This window comes from Hyperolius riggenbachi, chromosome 3 (assembly GCF_040937935.1).
Source record: "Hyperolius riggenbachi isolate aHypRig1 chromosome 3, aHypRig1.pri, whole genome shotgun sequence".
Taxonomy (NCBI): Eukaryota; Metazoa; Chordata; class Amphibia; order Anura; family Hyperoliidae; genus Hyperolius; species Hyperolius riggenbachi.
Window position 1 is genome coordinate 312,971,851 of NC_090648.1, and position 26,693 is coordinate 312,998,543.

At 43.6% G+C, this 26,693-nt stretch overlaps 1 protein-coding gene across 4 annotated transcripts in view; it reads right to left on the bottom strand.

Annotated features, from left to right (window-relative positions):
- Positions 1-26,693, bottom strand: part of FRS2 (fibroblast growth factor receptor substrate 2) — a 105,005-nt gene that overhangs the window by 18,747 nt on the left and 59,565 nt on the right. For 3 of the 4 annotated variants that reach the window (XM_068276693.1, XM_068276694.1, XM_068276692.1), the window contains 3 exons: positions 4,783-4,879; positions 837-928; positions 346-532 (listed from right to left, as the gene is read on the bottom strand). In XM_068276693.1, coding sequence (XP_068132794.1) covers positions 346-532; positions 837-902 — 253 coding nt within the window. In that variant the 5' untranslated portion in view covers positions 903-928; positions 4,783-4,879. Of the gene's footprint in view, positions 1-345; positions 533-836; positions 929-4,782; positions 4,880-26,693 lie in introns of those variants that run through there. The other variant, XM_068276695.1, reaches the window with a different exon arrangement.

The window sequence follows — 26,693 nt, forward strand, 5'->3', positions numbered from 1 at the left end:
TCTATGCTCTTCTTTGAGCCTACTGAACATCCTCAATCTACACAATTCAACATTTTCTCAGGCAGGGAAGAATGAGTCAGACCTTTCCACATGCCCTAAATAAAATACAAAATACCTTAGTGATAGCCAGCTGAGCAGCCCGAGGAGACTTTACAGGCTTGAGGAGGAAGACATCAGAATATGCCAGCATTTTATGTGCTGCTTTTTTTGGTTATACTATACATGTTATTAAGCTTTGTTGTGGGTGATTTTTTTTTAATGCTGCATGAGCATGAAGATGGTAGGTGAACTATGTTCCCCTCAACTCTTCTAATGAAGTGACTAAGTGAGCGACTATAAACCCACCTTGTCCAGTCTGGCATCGTCGGCCACTTTCAAAGGAGAAAAGATTTGAATCGTAACCATATCGGCGAAGGCAGAGGTAGGGCCATTTCACTGAGTCTCGTTTACGCGTGTACAAAATGAGTTCATTTTCTGTTAGCTCCATTATTCCAGATCCCAGCTCGTTACCATCATCATCAACATTAATAACCTGTAAAAAAAATAAATTAAATAAATGTTATGACAGAAAAAGAATAACCTCTTGTGGGAAGGGACTTGCTTCTTGCATGGAATAGATCTTTCTCAAACCTAAACAGGTGGTAACACTGCATATTACTAGCCATGCTATCTAAACTATTGCTGACAGTTTTCCCTCAACTAGACTCTCCTCAGCCCCAGCTGGTCAAATTATATAAATATTGATTATAGCACCTATTGAAATTAGCATAGAGGTATTGCTATTCTACAGCAATTCTACTGGGGGAACAGTAAATAAAATAAAAAGTACAACTTACCTTGAACCTATTTTGTTGGTTATCTGGAAAAGCTTCTTTATCTGGACAGCTACAACAGCTACCCATTGCTTCTTTAGAAGACCATGTGATCACTAGAAACATATTATTAGAATTATTAGATATTACACAAGATCAAGGTTATAAATATAAAATCATAGGATCATAGCCTATTCAGATATTGTCACTGTAAAAGCAGCTACAGATTTGAAAATCTTGTTTGCAGATGGTAAAGCCACAAGCACCTACAACTAGCTTAAAGTTGCATAAACAGACACAAGAGCTTAATCCTGATGGGTGAAATAGTGTGCAATGCGTGCTTGATAGGGGGGTACAGATAGATATCATTGAACTCCTTAACAAAAGACATTCTCGATCAATGCTAAACAAAATGAACATAAAGGGGGTCTCACTTTTTAGTAGATTTTCATTAGATACAATTTTTTTAATATTAAATTTAATATCCAATCATCATTATTATGATGATGACGATGGTTTTGGATTTATATAGTGCCAGCATTCCCTGTGGCAATGTACAATAGAGAACACTAACTGTAGACATTGGATTACAGATAGTAAATAATTGAATAGGTGAGTAAAGTCTAATCTATTAAAAATATTGTATTGAACTCTACTCCTACCGTAGACTCTACACACTATGTCCACTGACATAGGTCCAGTTTCAGCCAACAAACCTTGGCTGGTAGTGTGCCGATGCAGCAGTGAATAGTGTTTCCACAATCACTGCCCATGTGTTGCCATGATTACACAGCACTCTCCTAATTCACAGTTGTGTATCCTGGTAGGTCTAATATCTATGGGCAGCGGTTCTTATAAACAGCACATAAAAGGGAACTGCACAAGCTTCTATAATTGTTAGATGTACAAAGCACAGTCTGGCAACCATCACACCAGAAGAATGGGCAGCTCAGCTTGGCACAGCACATCTATTTATTTGTACAGAGAGGAGATGGGAGACAGGAAGCAGATCTTAAGTGACAGAATATAATAGCTATTGGCTGGAACAATCTGACCTGGAAGTCCATCAATACCCAGAGCAGAGTCAGTCTCAGAGGATGGCAGAGCCACAATATAGATATAGGGCTCAGAAGATCTTCCTGTACTAGCTGCTTTGCTTTCTTGTTCTGACTCTGCCCTCTCATTCCTTCCACAGCAACATTTATTTTCTAGTTTCAGGATTTGAAACGGTCTGACTGGCTGTATAATCTGTAACAAGCTAATCAGTGCACACACATTACATTGCAATTAGGTTGTGAATAGTACAATATAAGAACTAATCTAAAGATTGCCCAGCCCTAAACAGACATTCACACTTCAAACAGTAGACTGACATTTGCTATACTATGGAGAGGGAGAAAAGCTGGAGGGACTCTCCAGGAAAGAAATAGTAAAGGTCCGTACTAGAGTTGGGCGAACAGTTCGGGTGTGTTAGCCGAACTGCAGCCGAACTGTTCGGCTGCCCAAGCTGTCATTTATCTGTGGCTCTTACTACTTCCGAGTGACGTCACACACATGCGCAGAGAGTGCCCGGCAACGGGAGCGCGATCTAGGACGCGCTCCGCCGGGCCAGCGCAGACGTACTACTCCGGGTCATTGCGACCCGGAAGTAGTAAGAGCCACAGATAAATGACAGCTTGGGCAGCCGAACAGTTCGGCTGCAGTTCGGCTAACACAGCCGAACTGTTCGCCCAACTCTAGTCCGTACACACGCCGGACTGGAGGCAACGACGGGTCCGTCGTCACCTCCCGCTGGGTGGGCGTTCCAGCGACAGTCCGGCGTGTGTACAGTCTGTCGGCGGACTGATACAGCTGTTTCTGAGCGATCCAAAATATACATTCTAAATTATTACTCCCCAAAGCGGAGTCCGCTGTAAAGAGAATGGGTGTTGCCTACAAAGATATCACTTCCTTTTCTTTTTTTTGTGCTATGGTGGTGATATGTAGACCTAAGGGCAGGATACCAAAATGAGATTACATCTCATGAGGTTCATATTTGTGTTACTACAAAGATATCACTATCACCCAATCAGACCATAAGCGACTGTTTCAAGAAACAGAGGTCTGAAGCCCTGTCTACACGGGGAGATGTTGTGGCGCGAGCCGCCGGATCGACTCTTCCGCGTACCCGCCGCGTCCCCGCTCGCCGGATTCGATTCCCCGCCGGCGCTGCTCATCTTCCGCTCGATTCCCTGCCATTGCCCCCTCGTGGGGAGCGAGCAGGAAATCGGCGGTGAGGAGATTCGTCCTGTCGGATCTTATCAATCGAGTCGCATCAGCGGCTCAATTGATAAGGAACATCGCGGCCACATCTACGCGTGTAGATGCGGCTTAATGGCCGCCATAAACCACAGGCAGATTCCCGATCGATTTTAGCGTGAAATCTTTCAGCAAGCCTCATGACGTCGCCTCCGGCCACTGTCCTAATGTACATGTTTCGGTCAGAAATTGGTTGCATCGACGATCGGGCATGATTTTGCCAGCACAGATTTTCATCCAATTCGATAATTATTGAATCAGATGGCTGATCAGCTGCCAAATTCACAGATGTATGGCCATCTTAACATCTGTACTAGACTTTAATATTTAAACCTTGTACAATTCTTCTCTAGTATATCAGACAAGCTAGAAAACCATGTCTGATCACTATCATCTGACGCAGGTGCCTGCTTGTCCTCTCCCTTTCCTAAGGGCAGAAGACACTAGACAGCACTCACAGACAAGCTGAGAGTTTGTGTGGTGAAAGGCTACTTGAAACATTCAGTTGTTCCAAAAGAGGTAGAGAGGGGGTGGGGTGTCCATTTCAGCACAATTAGAAAGAGGCTCCCAGACCCGCGGCTATAAGTTAGGAAATTTAGGTATGTCTCAAATATAAGGAGAACTAAATTTCTAAACTTATAGCCGAGGATATACAGTAAATTGATTTCCAACCCAATTATATAGTGATGCCTGAGTCCTGATTCGAAATGTCCAGTGGACCTGAACTCTTGCACATGACAAAAGGAACACCGAGAAATGCACCCTGTATGCAGGGATGAGCTCCGGCTGATTTCCGGATAGGTTTCATTCAGAATTCATCTAAATAATGAGTGCACCAGAGCGGGCGGGTGAGTTAACTAACCCATCGGCCGTCTTCTTTAATGCGTCCCACGTCGCATCTCACTTTACTCAATTCGCGGTCACGTGACTACTACACTTCCTCCTTCAACCTGGAAGGAGGAAGGGTGGTAGCCATGTGACCGCGAATTGGACTGCAGCGTGAGACGCAATGCGGGATGCATTAAAGAAGATGGCCGATGAGTAAGTTAACCCCTCTCACCTGCCCGCTCAGGTGTTCTAATTATCCGGATGAATTCCAAATGAAACTCATTCAGAAATCATCCGGAGCTCATCCCTGCCTGTATGTATTTAGAGAGTTTTGCCCTTCTAATTCCCCCTCATCTGTGACTAATCACAACTGTAATTTGATCTCTCAGCTGTGACAGCTGGCTGCCAGGGCAGAGCAGCTTATTTGTAAACACAGAATGTTACCCTTTGTCTGCTTACATGAAAGCAGGAAGTAGACACACTGCAGATTTATTGCAGGATTTGTATCAGCTGTAACAAAAATGTTTTTCTGTAAAGGTTATTATGCTGTTATCTTTTAGAGCAGAGAGGAAGTTCTGAGTTCAGGTCCACTTTAATTAATAGTGTGAAGTGATCCTCTAGATATAATAAATTGTGAGGTAAATGGAAGCAATACGAATGGGACTGGGAAAGGCAGAAAAGTGTCAAGAAAACCTCATCTGAATACTTGTCCATATTTTTCTCATCACATTTTTGAATGTTATTTTGGCAATGTACATGATCACAGATAAAAGGTTGGATAACCGCACAGTGCAAGTTAAACCAGGAACTTTAGACAAAAGGATGAGTAATCACAGTGACTTACGTAGATCTGGCCATTAATCTCCCTGACCTCTGCTGCAGCATTAGGGCGTCAGTCCTGTACCATGATAGCATACCGTACAAGTTCTCAGTCTTTAAACCTTTAAAAATAGAAGGAAACAAGTGACTTATAGACTTGTTGGCGATAAAGCTTCATGCTGAACATTACATGAAAGTATTAGTGGCATGTTTGAATTATCTCATATCAAAAACACACACACACACACACACACACACACACACACACACACACACACACACACACACACACACACACACACACACACACACACACACACAGTCCCCATATTTCACATGTACTGTAAATCTTTAAAATATCGAAAGCTGATCAGTTGCATTTGATTAATGTTTTCAGCTTGAGTTCTAGTGGTGCTTAGTCTCTGTTTAAAATATATAATGATCCAACAAGCTGATAACACATAACTTAGATAAGTAATAATGTATAATATGTGATATTGCCTGCATGATAAAGGGCGGGTATATTATTGGTATGGTTTGAATGCATATAGTAGCAGCTTCAAGCAAGAAAGTATTCACCAAGAAAATATTCATCCACCTACACATGAGTAAATACTCCCTGGGACACCGCCTGAAGACATAATACTGATCTGGCAGTTCAAGGAAAAGCACAGTCTGCTTAAAGGGACATTATACTGCTAATTGGTAATATAGATAGTACTCGTGCCTTGTAGTACTAGAGTCCCTGGTTGATATCTGGGCAAGGACTTCGTATTTTTTTCCCCTTATTTGCATGGGTTTCCTCCGGGTACTCCAGTTTCTTCCTACAGCCTAACAGAAGCTAGGTTAAGTGTCTCCCTAAAAAAAAACAAAAACAAAAAAAAACAAAACCACAACAACAAGAGTAACATAAGACAATGACTGACTACGGTAGGGATTAGAATGAAAGCTACCTTGAGAGACAATTAAGGCTGTTCTACACCATGCAATTTTCATTTTAGATCATATTTCATATTTTAGATCAAGAAAATGATCAGATCTGGGAGAGACTACAGCCGACTGATTTCCCACGTTCGATCCCAAGCTCAAAATTGATCTGTTTCTCAATCAAAAGCAGATCTGACATGCTGAAAAATATTGATTAAAATACTATTGTTCCATTTGCATGTCCTTTCAATTCATTTTTGATTGAAATTCAATAGGAAGACTGCCCAAAAATCTGGGAAAAAGCAAATGGTGTGTACACTAACTTCATTCTATATCCGAGGTATTAAGGTGTTAAGATGGTACGGGGAAGAGCTTGTCATCAGGGAGACGTCGCTGGATCCATCTTATGTCACGAGTTGAGTATTCAGCTTTAAAACACCTGGGATAGAATCCCAACACCACAACACCTGGCTGCATCATTCAGAGCCCCTATGCCTTTCCAGAGGTCAAAATAAGACCATATACAGCAGGGGTCCCGGGGGGGGGGGGGGGGGGGGCGTATACATAAAATGTAGAACACATTACATTGAGCCTAGGTAGTGTAAACTATTACCTATTTACATGTGCAGCCCTTATGTCTCCCATTTAACCAAATCCGATAGTATGCCCCCCAACACAGCATGTGCAGAGAGTATGTCCTGCAACACAGAGGAGAACTCCTCCTCCGGAGAAGCAGCCATTCATGTGGCGCCCCGAAGAACATCTTTGCTACAGACATTGAAGCATACCCAGGTGACAACCTGCAGTCCAATTGGACCCATGTGGATGGGTGGTGCCAGCACTGCTATTCTATATGTGGGTCGCAGACATTTAAAGGACAACCAAGGTGACATGTGACATGAGATAGACATGGGTATGTACAGTGCCTAGCACACAAATAACTAGGAAGTGTTCCTTTGTTTTCTCTCTCTGCCTGAAAGAGTTGCAAATCAGGTATGCAAGTGACAGTTTATGTCTGGGTCGGGACCGGGTCAGACTATAGCATAACCCTCACTGATAAGTAATTACAGCCGTAAAATACTTTCCTGTCAGTAAATGGCATCTGAGAGCAGGAAAGCGATAAAAAGGGTCAATAATTCATAGATTTGAGCTCTAGCATATTTTAATAAAAGGTATCATTGAGCAGAGACAATGAAATAGTAAAAACTTAAAAACTAGATTGAAATATAAAATAAAACTGTGGGATATCTAAAAAAGTAAATTTTAGGAGAAGGAAGACAGATACAATTGTTTTTCTCATGAGTTTATTTTCACCTCGCGGGCCTTAGCTTGAGGACCACTGATATACAGCAAGGAAATCTAGTCTCCACCGTATCACTTGCGATCCAGCTGGGGTGTGCCAGAAATCATGGAAGCCTTGCGTTCAGCAACGGGACGCCCAGGATGGTGTGCAAATCTGTCCAAAGACAATATTTTGGTTGTCTGGAAAGGTCTATATTGGCCAACCATGTGCTGCAAACTAAGACCTTCCTTGGCAAAAAATGTTCTACGCTTTTTTTCTCCTGTTTTGACTAGAATTGCCTAGTAGTAAACATTCAACAATGATAAAAACAAAATATGCTACAAGACAAAAACGAGCGCTCATGCTGCCAATTCTCTGCAGCTGTAAAACCAGTAATTAGGTGTAATTAAATAGAACTACTATTGCAACATAAGCCACAGGCTGACTGTCCCTGTAGTCACAAAACATCTTGTGAATTCTTTCAAATTACAGAAAGTGATTAAGTACTTGCAAAATGGCATGGACTCTGCTCACCTGAACATTAGGATGAAGCTTATGAACACACTTTCTATAGGGAGACCTGCTTGTGTGCACCAGTGTAGGAAGAATGAAAAGCTATGATGAGCTAGCCGCACCTAAATTACAGCAGTTACCAATAACCAAGACAAATGCTATGAGTGCCGTCAGTGTAAATACTACAAATGCTCGTTAAACCAGTGCCAAGGTGATTGTAGATGCTGTGCCGACAAGGAAAGTATTTTGGCATGCAACTAAAAAAGGGAAACATAATTACTACTAAATCAAGGTAAACAATTCATTAGGATCAGTATGTACCATTAAAATGATATACAAGCTACCTGAAGACGAATTTATAGAATTAAAAACATAGCTGACAATTTTGTTGGCTACATTAAAATGGAGAATTGGTTTGACACCTTGCCAGAAAACAGCTCAAATCAGGTTCTTTATCAAAAACCTGCAACATATTGTGATGAGCAGGGCTTGTGCAGTCCTGGTCCACAATCTGCAAAGTCAGTGGTTGTGTTAGCACTAGGATAGGAAAAGGAAAGCAGTGAGATTAACCACCCTGGCGTTCAGTTTCCCCAGGATTTCCGTGCAAAAAGTGTTTCAATTAATTTCCAATAATTTGCAACCATTTTTTTTTTTTTTGCAACCAATTTTTTTTTATATTGAATTCAATACAGGTTATTGGATTGAATTCAATTAAAAAAAAAAAGTGTTTTCTGCAAGATGTTGATGACGCTGTGTGACCCTGGTGTCATATACGCCGATCAACGGGGGACATGTGATCGCCGAGGGAGAAGCAAAATCCGCCAAGGGACATGGAAGAAGACACTGGGGAAGCTATCAGAGGTACGCGACGAGGGATCAGCATGCCAATGGTGAGTATAAGACCCAGATGTTTAGTTAGCCAGATGTGCAGCCAGGTATAGCCAGTTATAGTTAGCCAGATGTAAAGTTAGCCAGATGTGCAGCCAGGTATAGTTAGCCAGATGTAAAGTTAGCCAGATGTGCAGCCAGGTATAGTTAGCCAGATGTGCAGCCAGGTATAGTTAGCCAGATGTATAGTTAGCCAGATGTGCAGCCAGGTATAGTTAAGCCAGATGTGCAGCCAGGTATAGTTAGCCAGATGTGCAGCCAGGTATAGTTAGCCAGATGTGCAGCCAGGTATAGTTAGCCAGATGTGCAGCCAGGTATAGTTAGCCAGATGTGCAGCCAGGTATAGTTAGCCAGATGTGCAGCCAGGTATAGTTAGCCAGATGTGCAGCCAGGTATAGTTAGCCAGATGTGCAGCCAGGTATAGTTAGCCAGGTATAGTTAGCCAGATGTGCAGCCAGGTATAGTTAGCCAGATGTATAGCTAGCCAGATGTATAGTCAGCCAGATGTGCAGCCATGTATAGTTAGCCAGATGTGCAGCCAGGTATAGTTAGCCAGATGTGCAGCCAGGTATAGTTAGCCAGATGTGCAGCCAGGTATAGTTAGCCAGATGTATAGCGAGCCAGGTGTTTAGCCAGGTATATAGTGAGCCAGGTGTTTAGCCAGATTTATAGGTAGCCAGATGTCCCCCTCCCGGTCCCCCCCCCCCCCCTCCTAGCACGCTGTGGGTAGCTATCTGTGCTACCCACAGCGTACAGAACAAGCACACCCTAGGGAATCCCTGGGCAGCCAGCGGGGCAGGGAATGTGCGGGGTTCCCCCCTGTATGCGGAGGCTATGTGGGCGGGGGGATCCCCCTCTGTGCGGGTGGGGGGATCCCCCTTCTATGGTGGCTGTGAGTGGGGATCCCCCTCTGTGCGGGTGGGGGGATCCCCCTTCTATGGTGGCTGTTGTGGGCGGGGATCCCCCTCTGTGCGGGTGGGGGGATCCCCCTTCTATGGTGGCTGTTGCGGGTGGCCTATTCCCCCCTCCCTCCCGATCTCCTCCCCCCCCCCTCTAAGCCCGTGGAGTAAATAGTTGTACTCACCAGAGGGCTTTCTCCAGCGACGCAGCAGCACTTCCTCCGAAGTCTCGTTCTCTGTATAGTTACATTACGAGGCTTGGTGACGTCACCAAGCCTCGTAATGTAACTGTACAGAGACCGGGACTTCGGAGATGGAGGAGGAAGTGCTGCTGCGTCGCTGGAGAAAGCCCTCTGGTGAGTACAACTATTTACTCCACGGGCTTAGAGGGGGGGGGGGGGGGAGGAGATCGGGAGGGGGGGAATAGGCCACCCGCAACAGCCACCATAGAAGGGGGATCCCCCCACCCGCACAGAGGGGGATCCCCGCCCACAACAGCCACCATAGAAGGGGGATCCCCCCACCCGCACAGAGGGGGATCCCCGCCCGCAACAGCCACCCTAGAAGGGGGATCCCCCCACCCGCACAGAGGGGGATCCCCACTCACAACAGCCACCATAGAAGGGGGATCCCCCCACCCGCACAGAGGGGGATCCCCCCCCACATAGCCTCCGCATACAGGGGGGAACCCCGCACATTCCCTGCCCCGCTGGCTGCCCAGGGATTCCCTAGGGTGGCTGGATGCTTGTTCTGCACGTTGTGGGTAGCACAGATCGCTACCCACAGCGTGCAGTCAGGCATCCAGCCATCCTGGGGAATCCCTCTGATGAGAAAAAAATGCAGCCGGCGGGGCAGAGAAACAGGAGATCTCCCTGTCGGCATGGACAAGCTCAGCTCGTCATTAACGTTTTTTGCAAGTTTTTGCTGGACGAACTCAGCTCGTCCATACCGCCAGGGAGGCTACAGGAACTGCAAGGTGGAAATTAACTCACCACCTGTGTGAAGCTGATGGCAGGTTTGTCAGAGAAAACCCAGTTCTCAGCAGGGAAAAAATCCTGCAGCCAATGGAAATCCAGATGAAAAGGTGAAATCCCTCCCACTCAGTGACATTAGTCCTAGGACTAATTAAAATTCAGCCCTGGATGCACAGCCTTGTGGGTAATGACATCACATGCAGTTACTTCCAGATTTGTATAATGCTGATATTAAAGGCCTGCACACTCCAAATTCTGTGCCAAATTGCAGCCCCCCAGTCACACTGGCTCACAAGATAGCTTCGATATACCACATCTCAGGAACCAGCAGGACTCTGCAATTTGGCACAGTGGTAGCGCTGTATGTCCCCTTCCTACCCTCAAAATTTGGAGTGTGTAGGAGGTATAAGTGCTGAGATATGGGGGCTTAAAGGTAAGGTTCAAGCAAAATTAAAAAAAAAATGAGTTTTACGCATTCCCACTACTGCAGGAACATTTATACATACATTTTTACGCTTTACTGGTTCAATGAGTACATTTTTACGCATTGAACCAGTAATGCGTAAATATGTATGTGTTAATGTTCCTGCACTAGCGGGAATGCGGAAAAATGTACGCAATGCGTCCCGCCGAACTCCGAGGTCGGCAAGCTGCCAGCGGGGGACTGGAGCAGCAGTGAGTGACTACGAGGGCACAGGATTGCTGCATGGGGCTGGTAGAAGCCCCTGGTAAGTGAAACTCAATTTTGCTTGGACATTCCCTTTAAATATCAGTAACATAATATAATACTGTAGAAAATAGAAAATGTTATCAGATACACCACTGGCATTAGCAGCCTAGTGGAGATCAAAGAAATAGCAGGTAAAAATGAACGAAAATTGCAAACGGAATTGCGGCAAACCGGCAGTGATTTTGCAGCGATTTTCAGTGTGGAACATGGCCCTAAGCGATGTGGGTATCTATGTAAGAAAAAAAGGGGCATGTCTTAAAAAAACAAACAAACCAACCAAAAAACACCTCTAGCTCTGCGTGCCAGTAGTGAACAGGATTCTTCCCATGCTGCAGGGGGGGGGGGGGGGGGGGGGGGATTTTTCCTACACCATGCTGACAGGGTACAGACTTTTTTTTCCCCTCTCCATTGCTCATCTCTTGTTCTTTTCCTCATAACACATGCTCTTTTCATTTACTTTGTAACACCCCCCCCCCCCCCAAAAAAAAACCGTCTTTAATGTGTATAGATGATTCATTTACTGTAGTGCAGTATAAAATATTATAATGGAAATAAAGCAAAATTATAAGCGTAACAATTACAAACACAAAAGGTGGTCTTAAAAACCTTGCAGTAATAAGAGACAAGATATAAGACTCAATCATAAAAACATTAATAACATGCGCTAATCGAGAAAAATACAATGTCAGGATTTATTCAAAATTTGTTAAAATCACAGTGCACCAAGTGCCGATTGTTGTGCAAATGCGCAAATAACTCACTCTTTCATACACCCACACATACATAGAAGGGCCCTTCTATCAACTAAATTCAGTTTCCCCTATTAAAATCAGATCAATTTCTGACAAAAGTGTCCCTTCCTAGAGGATTAATGCTCCTGTATGGTTCTTCCGTTGTGGCATACACGGTTGTAACTTAAAGTTCTTTTTGTGAAGAAAGCTATAGTGCAAGCTTCCAAGTTTCCAAGTTCAAGTATATATTTCAACTCGTTTGATTTATCTTAAAGTGTGTCCACATAGACTCACGTGACCAGTATTGTGGATAGTCCGCAGTGGTTCCTCAGAGATTTGTTCGTGTCCATAGATATTCTCGCTGTGACCTTCCTCACTCGTATAAGCTCCTTCTGCCCGCTGCCTTCCTCAGCGTCTCTTCGGCATCCTGTTGCGGCATACGTGGGTTCCGTCTGTGAGACTCAGAACCCTGCTCGTCGCACTTCCGCTCAGCTGATCCGGCTTGCGTGTCGGGTTGGGTGACGTCACCTCTCAGCCTCTGGACCTTCGTTCGCGAGCGGCTGCTGCGCGCTTACACAGCCTGCTCAGTCCTGGGGCTCCTTGGCAGATTACTTTTGCATTAAAAGAGAAGATATAAGACTAATGGCCCATACTCACGGGCTACAATTGTCGCCGCAACACGCGACGCGCGCGTGTTGCGGCGACAGGTCGCCCGTGAGTATGGGCCGTCGCACGAGCGCGCACCCCGAACTGTCGCCCACCGCTGATGTCACCAGGCGATTGAAAGTTTCAATCGCCTGGCGACAGTCGCTGCCGCACCTCCGCCGCAGCTGTCGCTAGTCCGCGTGAGTACGCGGACTAGCGACAGCAACCTCCATTGAGGTATGCGGAGCTTCCGGCGGATGGGGGGGGGGGGGGGGGGAATGTCGGTGACAGCTTCCGTCGCGCCGCTGGTCCCTCTTCCGCGTGTGTACGCGGAGGGACCTGGCGAGGAGCTGTCGCCGGCCTGTCGCCCACGTGTGCTGGCGTCAGGCACCTTTTGCTGCCCGTGAGTATGGGCCATTAGGAGACCAGTATGAATGCTAGGGCCTGGTTTCACTAATGGCTTGCCGACCAGATTGATCTGCAGTGTGGTACTGGACGCACACACCCGAATCCCTATATATTCGGGCTACAGCTTCACAGCAGTACAGGTACAGCAGCCAAAACAGAAGCAACCTTTCCATCCCTCCACTCACATTTAAAACAATATAGTTTCACTAATACAGCGCATAGTTTCCATTTCTTTTTATTCCAATGAAAAGTAAAATCAAAAAGAAAACAGGTATTTTCCCATTACATACACTTACTGGCAAAATCCTTAACTGTATATTTCAATTAGAGTTAACCCTATTCTTTAATATATTGAGAGATATAACTAGCTTTGCTTTCAGAAACTGTCACATTCTTAAGCAGTAACACAAAAATCTCAATAATATATATTGAAATGTATACTAGAAAAGATGCAATTGAATGAAAATTTGATGTGCTTGATCTCCCAAAAACACGATTAAACCGTATCACTAAAATGCAGCATATTGCTTCTCTCCTCAGTATAGTTAAAGCCCAGCCCAGCATTCTTCCCCTAACAGCACAAGTTATCCTAGCAACCTTCTGTGTTCAATGTGGGCAGCAAGTCGGTTTAAAAGGTTCCTTGGCAACTGACATTTCTGTCTCTGTTGTTAAAGTGGGAAAGGTCTTTCTTTTTCACTCCCACACTACTTATATTAAACTTGAGGAAACATCAGCCCAGGGTTGTAGGAAGGGGCAGAGGATTCACATCAAAGACAGAAAAAGCACTTCCACAAAGCTTGAAGCAGCCATCTTCCGTCTATGAAACAAGTAGGGACAGCAAACTGAAAGCCAATGGCCAGGAGAATTTGCTTAGAAAAAGTAGCAATTATTTCCAGACCATTTTTAGTATAGGAAAAATGGAAACGTCCTTATGTCAACCCCACATACTTAATATTTTTTTATTTATACAGCGCCAACATCTTCTCTAGCGTTGTACATAGTACAAAACAAATAGTGGGGAGCCTAGATACATCAGAAATTCAAACTGTACAATCAGGACATCAAGCACTACAAGTAAAAATACATAAATAGTTGTACGGTTTGAGACAACAATACTGGCAAAAAATAAAAATAAAGCAGTCATTTATACTAAACTGCACTCTCATAGATCAAAATTTCAGCCTGATAGAAATGGTGGTCTTGTTTTAGTGAAGCCTTCAAAAATACTTGCGCCACCAATTTTGAAGACAAGCACGCAAACGAGTCCAGGCTCCAGCATGCTTTGTACAGATGTGCCAGCCTTCACAAATACTCAGGACGCGAGTACTTCTGAAGGGTTCCCAAAGGCTCCTAAAGTGCTATTCAACCCAGCAGGTTAAAGAAGTGCAACGGGGCGGCATGGGGATGAAGGCCAGCCACAGGAACGGGAAGGCTCTATAGTATCCAGAGCCTTCGTCTACATAGCCGATAGGTAAATATCGAACTTGAAGTTGACTTTAAAATATGATCTGGGACGCCCAAGGCTTTTGTCCAGTAAAAGTGATGTTTTTAATACAGCGACAGCTTGGAGGTTCAGTGCCTATGCTCCTGTATTCCACATTACCTTGAAAAAAGCAGCAACAGTATCAATCGTGGGCATATGTCAGCAGATATAGATAACAATTTGGACTATAAGGAAAGATGAAAAACTGGAAAGAGCTGCATATATTTATTATGCGTTGTGCTATCACATTACATTATTCTGAACTGGCAAAAAAATTGAATTTAAACGGATAAAAAGCACTGAACAAGGTAGGTAAATGGAGTTGTATTAAAGCACACCTGAGGTGGGAGACGTATGGTGGACATGTTAATTTACTTTTAAACAATGCATATTGCCTGGATGTTCTGCTGATCACCTGCATATAAGTTCTAGTTTTAACAAGCTAGTGTGCATCTTGCAGGACGCATGCAGACACTAAGTGATGCAAAGACGACTCCAGATCCCGGCTAGGGACTCGAGTGCATGCTGTAGAAGTCTGCAGCATGCCATCCAGAAGGCACCACCTAGTGTTTCCACCCCACCCTTTAGATTGTAAGCCTCCGGGCAGGGTCCTCCATTCCCTAGTGTAATCTACAGGATCATGTGCTCCTGTCCTATGACAGCCTGTACTTGTATTACTGGGCCTACCTAACCAGCCCATATTGCATGATCATGTATTTTGTACAATTTGCATGTATAACTTTGTTCAATGTTGTATAACCTTGTTATGTCTGTCATCCTTGTATCACTGCGTAATATGTTGGCGCTTTACAAATTCAATAAATAATAATAATAATTTGGATGGCAAACAATTGAAAGTATAGGCAGTTTTCCTGTCCGTTTCATCTGAAGGGAAACACTGACGATTCAGTGCAGATTCGGACACCATTCGGCCTTAGGGGAAGCAGGCCCCATTTTAACCACAAATCTTGAACAGGTATGCAGATCAGATGCTCTGACAAAAATCTGACAAGATTAGATGCATGCTTGTTTCAAGTGTGTAATTCAGACACTATTGACCAGGAAAATCAGCAGGACTGTCAGAGAAACTGGAATTGTTTAAAATAAATAAAGCAGCCTCCATATCCCTCTCACCTCAGGTTCCTTTTAAGTAAGATTTATTGACAAAAATCAGGAAAAAGCAGTTTAACTTACCTGGGGCTTCTCCCAGCCCTCTGCAGTCCTTCTGTGCCCTTGCCATCATTCCACGATCCTCTGGTCAGCTGCAGTGCCCTTAAATCAGCTGTATGCCTCATGATCACTCCTGTGCACAGAGGCATTCTGTGCTTGTGCAGTACATAGAAATAGCTATGCACGGTAGCCTGAAACTGGACAGCTTTTAGAGGGGGGTGCAGCGGACTGGAAGATCACATAATAATGGTGAGGGCACAAAAGGGCTGCAGTGAGTGTGCGTTTTTAATCAGTTTTCAATGCGTTACAGCACATAGAAAAACGCAGGTAATTTTTTTTTCTTTTAGTTTTCAACTTTCTACATTGTTCCTCTGTTGCATTCTGGGACTGATTGCCTGCGTTAACGGATTAAAAACGCGCATAGTGTGCGTTTTACATTGACTAACATTGTAACGCATAAAGCTAGCGTCGACCGAAAAACTGCGCCTGGGTGCAGTGTAACACAACGCACAAAAAGGCTGCGTTATATGTGAAAGCTAAAATGAAAGTCTATGGACTTTCATTTCACCTTGGGTAACGCAAACTTTACCCTTTGCGTTGAAACGCAGAAAATCTGCCCTAATGTGAAAGAGCCCTTAGAACCTCTCCTGTCATAACAGCCTATTGGCCAAACTGAGGACTTCCTGTGACTTAACCCCCATCTCCTCATGCAGACACATGGGCCCATTTTCAATTCAATCTTTCTCCTGCGTTTTCTCCTATGTGATATTTTCACTCCTCATCTATAAAATGCCTTTTAAATCACCAACCAGGCATAAAAAAAAACCCTCAAACTATTTTCACAGTATAGAATACCTTTTCAACTGCAAAATGCTCAAGAGTTGTCTTAAAGGAAATCCGAGGTGAAAAAAAAAATGATGAGAAAAGCAATTATATTTAACTGTAGTCTCCTAAAAATGACTTTTTAAAATATTCTACAGTTTAATTTTATATTTAAATCTAGTTTTTAAGTTTTTACTGCTTCATTGTCTCTGCTCAATGACACCTTCATTGATGTATGCCAGAGCGCAAATCTATGAATTATTGACCCTTTTCATCTCTTTCCTGCTCCCAGAAGCCATTTACTGACAGGAAAGTGTTTTATGGCGGTAATTACTTATAAGTGAGGGTTATGCTAGTCTGACCCGGTCCGACCCAGACAGAAACTATGACTTCCATACCTTATGTTTAACTTTTTCAGGCAGATAGAGAAAAAAATAAACACTGCCTTGTTATTTGCGTGCTTGGCACTGTACATACACATGACTATCTCATGTCACCTCGGTTGTCCTTTAAAGAGAAGATGAAATGTATCTTCTAGGTCTAGGAGAAAACTTAACTGAAACCAGGCCATGGTTTCTACTATAATGCAGGGATGCTGGTGATTGCATCGTAGCACCCATTGTTCTTCCTACTACTTTGGATGTCACATTGCCACACTTGACTAACCAGCCCAGTGACTGAAAAAAACAGGATATTTTTACAGTATCCATTTATAAGTTATTTAGTCAATATTTTCAGTGGTTTTAATACTCTAGCAGTCTATCTGATCTACTGTATGTTTACTGAAGTTTATTTAGAGAGCTGTTTAATGCTGGTGCATCAGTCTCCATCAACCAAGAGAAGCTAAAATATATCAAGGGAAGGTTAAGATTCATGAACAAATTGTTGAAAATGAAATCAAATAAAAAACAAAGTAGTACGTTCATTAGAGCACTTAATGCAATATGAAAAGCAAACAAAAATGAAATGGTGTACTGCACATTGCTTTCATTTAGAGCACGCTCTCACAATGATAGGACCAATTCATCAATTCACAAACCGTGTTTTAGGACCACCCACTGCACAAAGACTAGACCACACAGCTCTTGTACATGAAGGAATGGCAACTGCTTCAGAGTGCAGAATACAAGAGACAGAGATATTCAGAACGTATTCATTCTAACACAGCCTAACCAACCCCACATGGTGCCTTCTCCTGCAAAAAGTGCACAAGCTGCTACACTGCTAACAATGCAACATTGCAGCGGCCATCATTACATGTAGGAAACTTATTTGTTGGTTACTTTACAACTTCTTCAATCTTAACACAACCAGCGTAATAGTCATTTCCACAAAGATATACATACGTACACTGAAGCCTAGATTTTACCATTAACTAAGTTTTAACATGCAGAACCTAGCTAATTATTTTATTGTGCCAAGTTTCCTTTTCTGCCAAGAAACATTCAACATGTGGTAAGTAAAAAAAAATAAGTGTGGTATTCAAGAATCCTGTATAAAGTCAAACTTGAAACATTAAGCGGATAATACCTAAAGGCTCTTTACACCAGGGTACAAAGCTTTCCGGATAGGCAGAGACTAAACCAATCAAAAAATACATTCAGCAATTCATAATAAGAAGGGATGAGTTGGTGCTTTTGAATGAAAACAACTCACCGGATCTTTAGCAGACGCCATGCAGACGCTGTTAACGTGCTGGATTTACGTCACGATTCTCGGCCATGGCGGTCATGGCGGGGGGGGGGGAAGAGAATGATGGTGTGTGTGTGTGTGTGTGTGTCACTTGCTGTACTGGAAGAGAGAACGGGACAACGCCTTCATAGGACAAGTACTATAGCACTGTTCTCCCCAGGCTCTTTTAGCGGGGTGCTCCACCCGGCTAGTTTTGGTGAGCACCCAGCTGTTATCGGCTCGCCTCCTCATCCTCCTTTGCAGTAAGCAGAGTTACATTGGTCCTGCATTCTCCCATTGCACCCCACCCGGCTACTTTTTTATGCCACCCGGCTGGAAAAACATTCTGGGTAAAACACTGTATAGGTTACCTATGTTTATCCCGTTAAAGGGACTCTGAGTAAAAATAAATGAAATTGGTACTCACTTGGGGCTTTCTCCAGCCCACCGTAGGTCAGAGGACCCTCCGCCGCATACTGCACCGGAGACATCCGGGTGTCGGACTTCTGCTTCCTGATCAGTGACGCTGCGCATCATCACGAAACCACCGTGCATGCGCAGTACTGTCACGCCGGCCGCCGTAATGACGAAGAGCGTCCCCGTTCAGGAAGTGGGAGCCCGACACCTGCGCGGGTGTCCCCAGTGCAGTATGCGGCGGAGGGACCGGGAGAAGAGCCAGGAGTATGCCGAGGGATCTCCTGACTGACGGTGGGCTGGGGAAAGCCCCAGGTGAGTACCAATTTCATTTATTTTTACTCCTCAGAGTCCCTTTAAAGACTTCCAGACTGCGCTAGTTGAAAGCTACGTCCTGTTTTTGGCCGCTTATTTCTGACAGGACAAAGATTTAAACATTGTCCCCGCGCATTCTCTCCGCTCTGCACCCACCACAGCTCACTCGCCCTGCCGTCTCCATGACGGCAGAGCTCTGTAAATTGATCAGGAGCAGATTTCATTGGCTCCTGAACTCGTCATCACTGTGAGCCGATCTCATTGGCTCACACGGATCACAGGGTCAGGAGCCAATGAAATCGGCTCCTGAACTGCTCATTGAGATGGCAGAGTAGGCGGGCTGAGGCGTGACTGGCGATTCTATGCAGTAGTCAAAAGGTTGGTCAGCACACCAGCTTCTTCAATGAGCGAAATTTAATCAATCACATGTCAACACTCAGGTTAACAATTGTTTCGGGGCCACAGAGGGTCTGCACTGTTCTGATGAAGGGGACCCTCTGTGGCCCCGAAACAATTGTTAACCTGAGTGTTGACATGTGATTGATTAAATTTCGCTCATTGAAGAAGCTGGTGTGCTGACCAACCTTTTGACTACTGTGATACTATCCTGGATGTTGCTTAGCATCCTAGGTCATGCACCCGAAGTTACCACTGGGACAAGTGTGCCTCTCCGCATCCTCTTTACCTATCTGGCGATTCTATGCGTCGAGACATAGGTGAGACCTGGTTTTTGGTACCAGCGCTCTCTGGTCCTTAACCTCCTGTGCGATAATCCCGAGCTGAGCTCGGGGTATATCGTGCAGGAGGATTTCTCAGGCCCTGGTGGGCCGATTTGCATAATTTTTTTTTGTTACACGCAGCTAGCACTTTGCTCGCCGCCGATCCGCCGCTACCCACTGTGCCGCGCAGCCCGCACCCCCAGACCCCTTGCGCAGCCTGGCCAATCAGTGCCAGGCAGCGCTGAGGGGTGGATCGGGACTCCCTGACGTCGGTGACGTCATCCCGCCCAGTCGCCATGGCGACCGCTGAAGCCCAGCAGGAAATCCCGTTCTGAACGGGATTTCCTGCTTACTCTGGATGCCGAAGGTGATCGGAGTGGGTGGGGGGATGCCGCTGCGCAGCGGCCATCATGTAGAGGACCCAGGGCTCGCTACATGATTTAAAAAATTAAAAATTAAAAAAAAAAAAGTGCTGCGCCCCCTCCTGGGCGATGCAATGGTATCGCCCAGAGGGTTAAAGGGCCAGAGACCACTGGTACTGAAGTGGTTAAGATGCTAATCAATGTATTGTAATTGTAGAGAAAAGTGATGTTTGGAGTGAAACCACAGATGTATGTGACCAACAGTGGAAGTAACGCTTCAGCTTAAAAAGCTTAACACTATTAGCGAAAGGAAACATTATAAAAAGTCATAGCACTCAATAATGCCATCACTAAAAACTGTGGTAGTAACTAAAGTTAAATTCACAAAACTAAATCTGTGATTAGATCAACATTGTAAAAATGATCAATTTGCTAGGAAACTTATCTAAATACCAAGCTAATAAAATGGTTTGCATTTATCCTCACTACGCTCTCAATCGCTGCAGTTCATCTGACACAAACTACTACGTCACCCCTATAGCTCCTTTAACACACATTTATGTTTATTCCTAGAACGCACAGCGAAAAGGTCAAGAGATCTAGTGGCTTCTGGCAGTTACAATTTGTGAATTGTTCCAACGCTGAGGCACTTGAGAAACACATTTGGCATACAGCAAGTCTATGGCTCAAGTGTTTAAATAAGGCCAGAAAATACAGAGTCTCACTTATCCCTGGCTGTTGGGAAGGTTTCACATCTCGCAGCACATGAAAAGCTTGCATTCTTTGCTGCTCCTGGGATATATCCAAACCCTGACATTTTGAAGGAGCTGAGTGTGTTACAGATGGAAGGGGCAGGTATAAGTCACATTTTCACATATCAGCCTCCCGAGATAAATGCCGACCTGCATAGCTGTTTTCAAGATAAATATACAACTGACAACACTAAAAAGCTATGAGGTAATGTGAATAAATATAGGCTCAGATACACACAGAAATTCTCTGTTTAGTTTAGTTCATTTAATGATGCCGTCTGAATTATCTTGTGAAATATGACACTTTTACAAAGAGATTCTCTTTTACAATCTGTGAAACTACTTTACTTTTTAAGAATTACCTCTCCTCGGTTGGCTTGAGTAGTATTTGTTAATCATAAAAAATGGCATTGAAAAAAAAAAATCTATCAAGAGAAATATTGCATTTCAAAGCAGAAATAGAAAAAGGTAAGTGGGGAGATCAGGATTAGCCATTTCAACTAGATTCCATAAGTAATACATTTATGCATCTGTGTGATCTCTCCAAGCATCCTTTGTATATTTCCCTAACGCAGGGCTTCTCAAACTGGGTGAAGCAGCACCCTGGTGCGCCTCAGCATGCATCCCCATCCTTTGTGCATTGCCATTAGACAATGAAACTGCATACTTATCTACAATGGGTGGGTCAGTGATCACTTGGAGGGTAGATGCTGCCTAATGGGAGCCACTGGCTACTTGAAGTAATGTGGCCTAATAAGCATCAATAGCTACTTGAAAGATGGGAAATTCTGCCCAAGAAGCATCACTAGCTACTTGGAGGGGAGAGTCACTGACTAGTGGGGTTGATGCCTAATAAGCATCACTAGCTACTTGGAGGGAGTTTCTGCCTAATAACAGTCACAACAGCATTTTGGTAGTTGATTTTGCCCAGGGGTGCCTTTAACAAATTTCAAAGCCATTAAAGTGCCCTCACCCCAAAAAGTTTGAGAACCACTGCCCTAACGTGTTATAATCCTGTGCTGGCATACTGAATACTACCAACTCTAACAATATACTTTCTCCAACAGTCGGTTTCATTAGAAGAAGGCAGGCCCGCAGGTCTTATTAGCAAGCGGTACCTAAGCAGAAATCTAGCTCAGATACACTGTGAATCACAAAGTACCCAGAAACACAACAATAAGGTGTTTAAAAGGAACAAAAGCAAAAAAGTTTTTAGCTTTATGTAACCAAGAATGATCCCCATGATGCACCACTGCTAAATATGCACACCATCCCTTTATATCTCTAAATGCCAGAAACGCATTCAGAATGGCTGCAAACTGTCCCTATGACCAATTCATCCATGCCTTGAACTGATAAGAACTAAAACATCTGGAACAGTTGAATACATGTTGGATTAGCAAGACTCTAAAATTAATAGGCAGACTTTACATTTCAACACTGCTGGATGTGTGTCTTTGGCTTGTAGGGATATAAAGAGATGATTTGCATATTCAGCAGTGATGCATCATGGGAGATCTTTCCTGCTCACAAAAACAATTGTTTGAAGGAAATGTTATATTTAAAGTTACATTACAGGTGTTTATTAACGCTCCAATTTCCCGAACAACTCACCATCTGAAAACTTATTTGGGCTCACCAACGGAGGGGAAAATAATCCGATCAGACTAAAAGAATCGTTGCATCGATTGCAGACTGTTTTATTACCTGGTTTGTTGTGAGGTTTTTTTTTCCTTTTATTGTTTTGATCTAAGTGATTTATTGGGAAGCTCAGGCCAAATGCTATTTAAAGGAAACCTAAACCGAAAAAAAAAAAAAAAAAAAAAAAAAAAAAAAGAGTTTCACTTACCTGGGGCATCTACCAGCCCCATGCAGCCATCCTGTGCCCTCGTAGTCACTCATGGCTCTTCCGGTCCCCAGCTGCCAGCTGGTTTCGTTTTTGCCGACTGGGAGTCGGCCCGGCCGCCATGTGTACCTTTTTACGCATTCCCGCCGGTGCAGGAAGTTATGGCGTACATTAACAAATACATTTTGCGCATTACGGTTGCAATGCGTAAAATTTTACGCATTGTGCCCGTAACACGTAAAAATGTACGTGTTAATGTCTGCGATAGCTTCCTGCACCAGCGGGAATGCGTAAAAAGGTAAGCATGGCGGCCGGCAGACTCCCAGTCGGCATAAACGAAACTAGCTGGCAGCAGGGGAACGGAAGAGCCATGAGTGACTGCGAGGGCACAGGTTGGCTGCATGGGGCTGGTAGATGCCCCAGGTAAATGAAACTTTTTTTTGGGTTTAGGTTTCCTTTAAATACAAATTAAAAGCAAATGGATTGCAGATTGAAAATAAATAGGAAACCCTATTCTAAAAGCTAGGCATATACTAATTGATTAAATAAACAAATCCAAACAACTCTGTTGTAATTGATTTTTAAAAAAGTGTATTCACCAAATTGTACCAACACACCTATATCTATACAGAGTGTTCTAATCTATTGCACACGCCCACTATACCCTCAAAATTACCCTTAGCATCATCATTAGGGATAATTTTATATATCAGCGCTGATTGAATCAACTTAATATTGTTATTGCACTGTCCCTTTAATGATTTTTTTTGAAGGAACTTCCTCCTATATCCTTCTGAGGTAGATATTCTGATCCATCAAATAGTTGTTGCTTTTAACTAGGGTTTTTACTGGGGTAACTGTTTAAGTGATAGTATTTAAACTTGCAAGAAAAAAGAAAGTCCATAAAATCAAATAACTCGTGTAAACGAGTTAAACGCGTTGGCTAAGTTTGGACCACTTGAGCCACCGTAGGAACTGATGCGGAAGTCTGGAAGCTCGGCGTTCCAAGCCAGCAAAGTGCGCAACAGAATAACGGAGAGCGCGGCAGAGGAACGACCGGCAGCCACAAGTAATGGATCCTACCTTACAGATGGGAGCTAGAGGTGCCTACACAAAGTAAGTGGGGACGCCCACGAACGGCCCTCGCCCCAGAATACCACGCAGACGGGTAAGGTTGGCAATTTATTCAAATTCAAGTGGCTGGCATAAACTTTTGGGAACGTGGAGGACTACAATTTCCGGAAAAGTTTCTATGAATAGTTGAATATTTGATTTTATGGACTTTCTTTTTTCTTGCAAGTTTAAATACTATCACTTAAACAGTTACCCCAGTAAAAACCCTAGTTAAAAGCAACAACTATTTGATGGATCAGAATATCTACCTCAGAAGGATATAGGAGGAAGTTCCTTCAAAAAATCATTAAAGGGACAGTGCAATAACAATATTAAGTTGATTCAATCAGCGCTGATATATAAAATTATCCCTAATGATGATGCTAAGGGTAATTTTGAGGGTATAGTGGGCGTGTGCAATAGATTAGAACACTTTGTATAGATATAGGTGTGTTGGTACAATTTGGTGAATACACTTTTTTAAAAATCAATTACAACAGAGTTGTTTGGATTTGTTTATTTAATGTAGTCATACTGTGCTAGGCATAGATAGGGAGTAGGATTTGAAATATACTAATTGATATTAATAAAGTTTAGGTATTAGCATAGATGTGAATATTGAGTCCAGTATCCATAGACTTTAAGATCAACATTACGATTACCTTGTTTTTACAACAATCTCCCAATATTTTTTTTAAGGTCACATTCACAGCGCCACATTGTGGAGCTGCGTTATAAAGTCTTAAGCCCCGTCTACACGCAGCGATGTGACTTATCAATCGAGCCGCTGATGCGGCTCGATTGATAAGATCCAACAGGTCGGATCTCGCCACCGCCGATTCCCTGCTCGTTCCCCACGAGGGGACAATGGCAGGGAATCGAGCGGAAGATAGGCGGCGCCACGCGGGGTCGAGGGGGGATCGAATACGACGCACGCGCGGGGACGCGGAAGAGGCGATCCGGCGGCTAATCGAGCCGCCGGATCGCTGCGTGTAGACGGGGCTTTAAGGTGGCCACACATCATACAATTTTCATGCAATCTGACTACAATTTTATACAATCTTACCAACATCCATGTAGTACAACAACACTTGGGATTGATTGTACAGCCAGATTGCATGAAAATTGTATGGGGAGGGGCCACCTTTATAACGCAGCTTACCACACTGCAATGCTAATCCTATGGGCTGTTCACAGTGCAATGTTAAAGTCACGTTGAAAAATATTGCGTTGTGGTAACTCACTGCATGCAGGGCGTTACCTCTTAACGCATACACGTTGCGACTTAAAACGTTGCATTAAAATGCAACGTTCCACTGTGAATGCGACCTTAAAACGGACCCAAACCAAACTTTTTTTTTAATTCTAAATATTTAGTTGTACCACTCTGACGCATACAAAGATAAACACTCCTTCAAGCCTATAAGCATTTCAGAGCATGCTTTTCACAACTAGGGTTATACAGGTGGCAGCCATTACTTCTGAGCTTAGTAGGAGGTTTTAGATCATGGGTGTGTTTGTCATCAGCTACCCTCCCTCACAGGGGCGTAGTCTATGTGAAATCTCACAAGCTGAGATCACCTCCCTTGTGACATCAGTAGCAGCCTGTGTTTTGTTTTTGTTTTTTATCTCCTCCATACGTCTGCCGGATTCTGTCCCGGCACTATGAAAGGAAGGGAGGGGTTCCTCCAAAAAGTGTAAAATATTTTATATTTGTCATCATGCAGCTGAAAAAAGGCTGCTATTTATCATTATAAGTTAGAAAATAGATTTCTGAAATCTTGTATTTTTAATTTGGGTCCACTTTAAGGCTATCTTAGCACAAAAAGAATTTAAAAAGCGGGGGAGCAGGCATGTTTAGTAGGCTCTCCTCATGCCCACTGCTCCACCCGTTCTCCACGTCTGGTACTGCCTACTGACCCCCCGGAAGTTATTTCCTGGCTGGGGTGGCCGTGGGTGACTGCACAGGCGCAGCCCAGCGGCGTGCATCCTTTGATCGCATGCCCGCAGCCGGGAGCGCTCTGCGCATCAGCACTACATTACAACTACGGTCAGTTAACAGTGCATCTCAGTTCTGTGTAACAAAACTCTAAGCATAATACTCATTACCAGTACAAAAACAAAATGTCTGTGAAAAACTGTTACAATGAATTACATCATACCTCCACAAAGCTTCTCAGGCAATTAAAATAAGCATAAAATAAGCTAAAAGATCATCATGAAAGTAGGGGCACGTTCAGGCAAAGCAGAGTTTGCCTAAAACTAAATATGTTTACTCAACTAACATTGAATAACAGCAAAGGTATTCTAAATATGTGTTTGGCATTATTTTAAAGCATATTACACATTCCCAGAGTTCTAGACTTCACCAACTGCTTTAAACTGTTGGAACTGCAAAGCAACCAATACGTCAGGGCTTTAAAACGGCCCACATAATTTCACCTAATTCATTTGATCATCCAATTACATTTACATTCTGGTACAGTAGTAGTTTAAGGATTTAATCAATTTTAAAGTACATCTGCAGGAATGGAGGTCCTCATGCACACCTTCTGCATTGTATTGCATAAAGCAACACATTCATGCATGCCAACACACTATGTTGTTCAATGAGCAAGTTCACAAATACACTTAATATGCTGCGCATTTCTGGACATACAACTAACTGTGAAAGTGGCCACTATTATAACACGTGCATCATAATGTACACTTAACGTGATTAAGGCCCGAGACACAATGGCAAGCATTAAGATGCGATTGCATTTTAAAAAATCCATTACCATTGACTTTACTGAGAAACGCAACCAAACCGCAATTCTGAAAAAATGATTATGGCAAAATCATTCCAACTGGTTTTGCCACGATTCTCATTCAAGTCAACAGGAATGCATTTTTTCAAAACGCAAATGCATCGCAACACGCTTGGCAGCGTGTCTCAGGCCTAAAGAACAGCACACGGTAGTGAAATGCAGTTCCATTTTTGTTAACCATCCATTATTTGGAGCTGAATTGAAAAGAAATCCATGAAAGTAAATTGCAGAAATTGGGGTTATTTATAGGCCCCATGCAACTGCTGATTTATATTGAAAGAAAATATCTTGAAGTACCTTGAAGTACATATTATTAACCTTTGTAAGCGGACCACAGCCACTGCCACTTGGCTGGCTCTAATGAGGACCATTTGCTGTTAGTTTGCAAGTCACAGAACTGCAACAAGTATTCAACCGCTAAGCCTTTGGTCAGTTTATACTCATTCTGGGCCAGTACTCAGC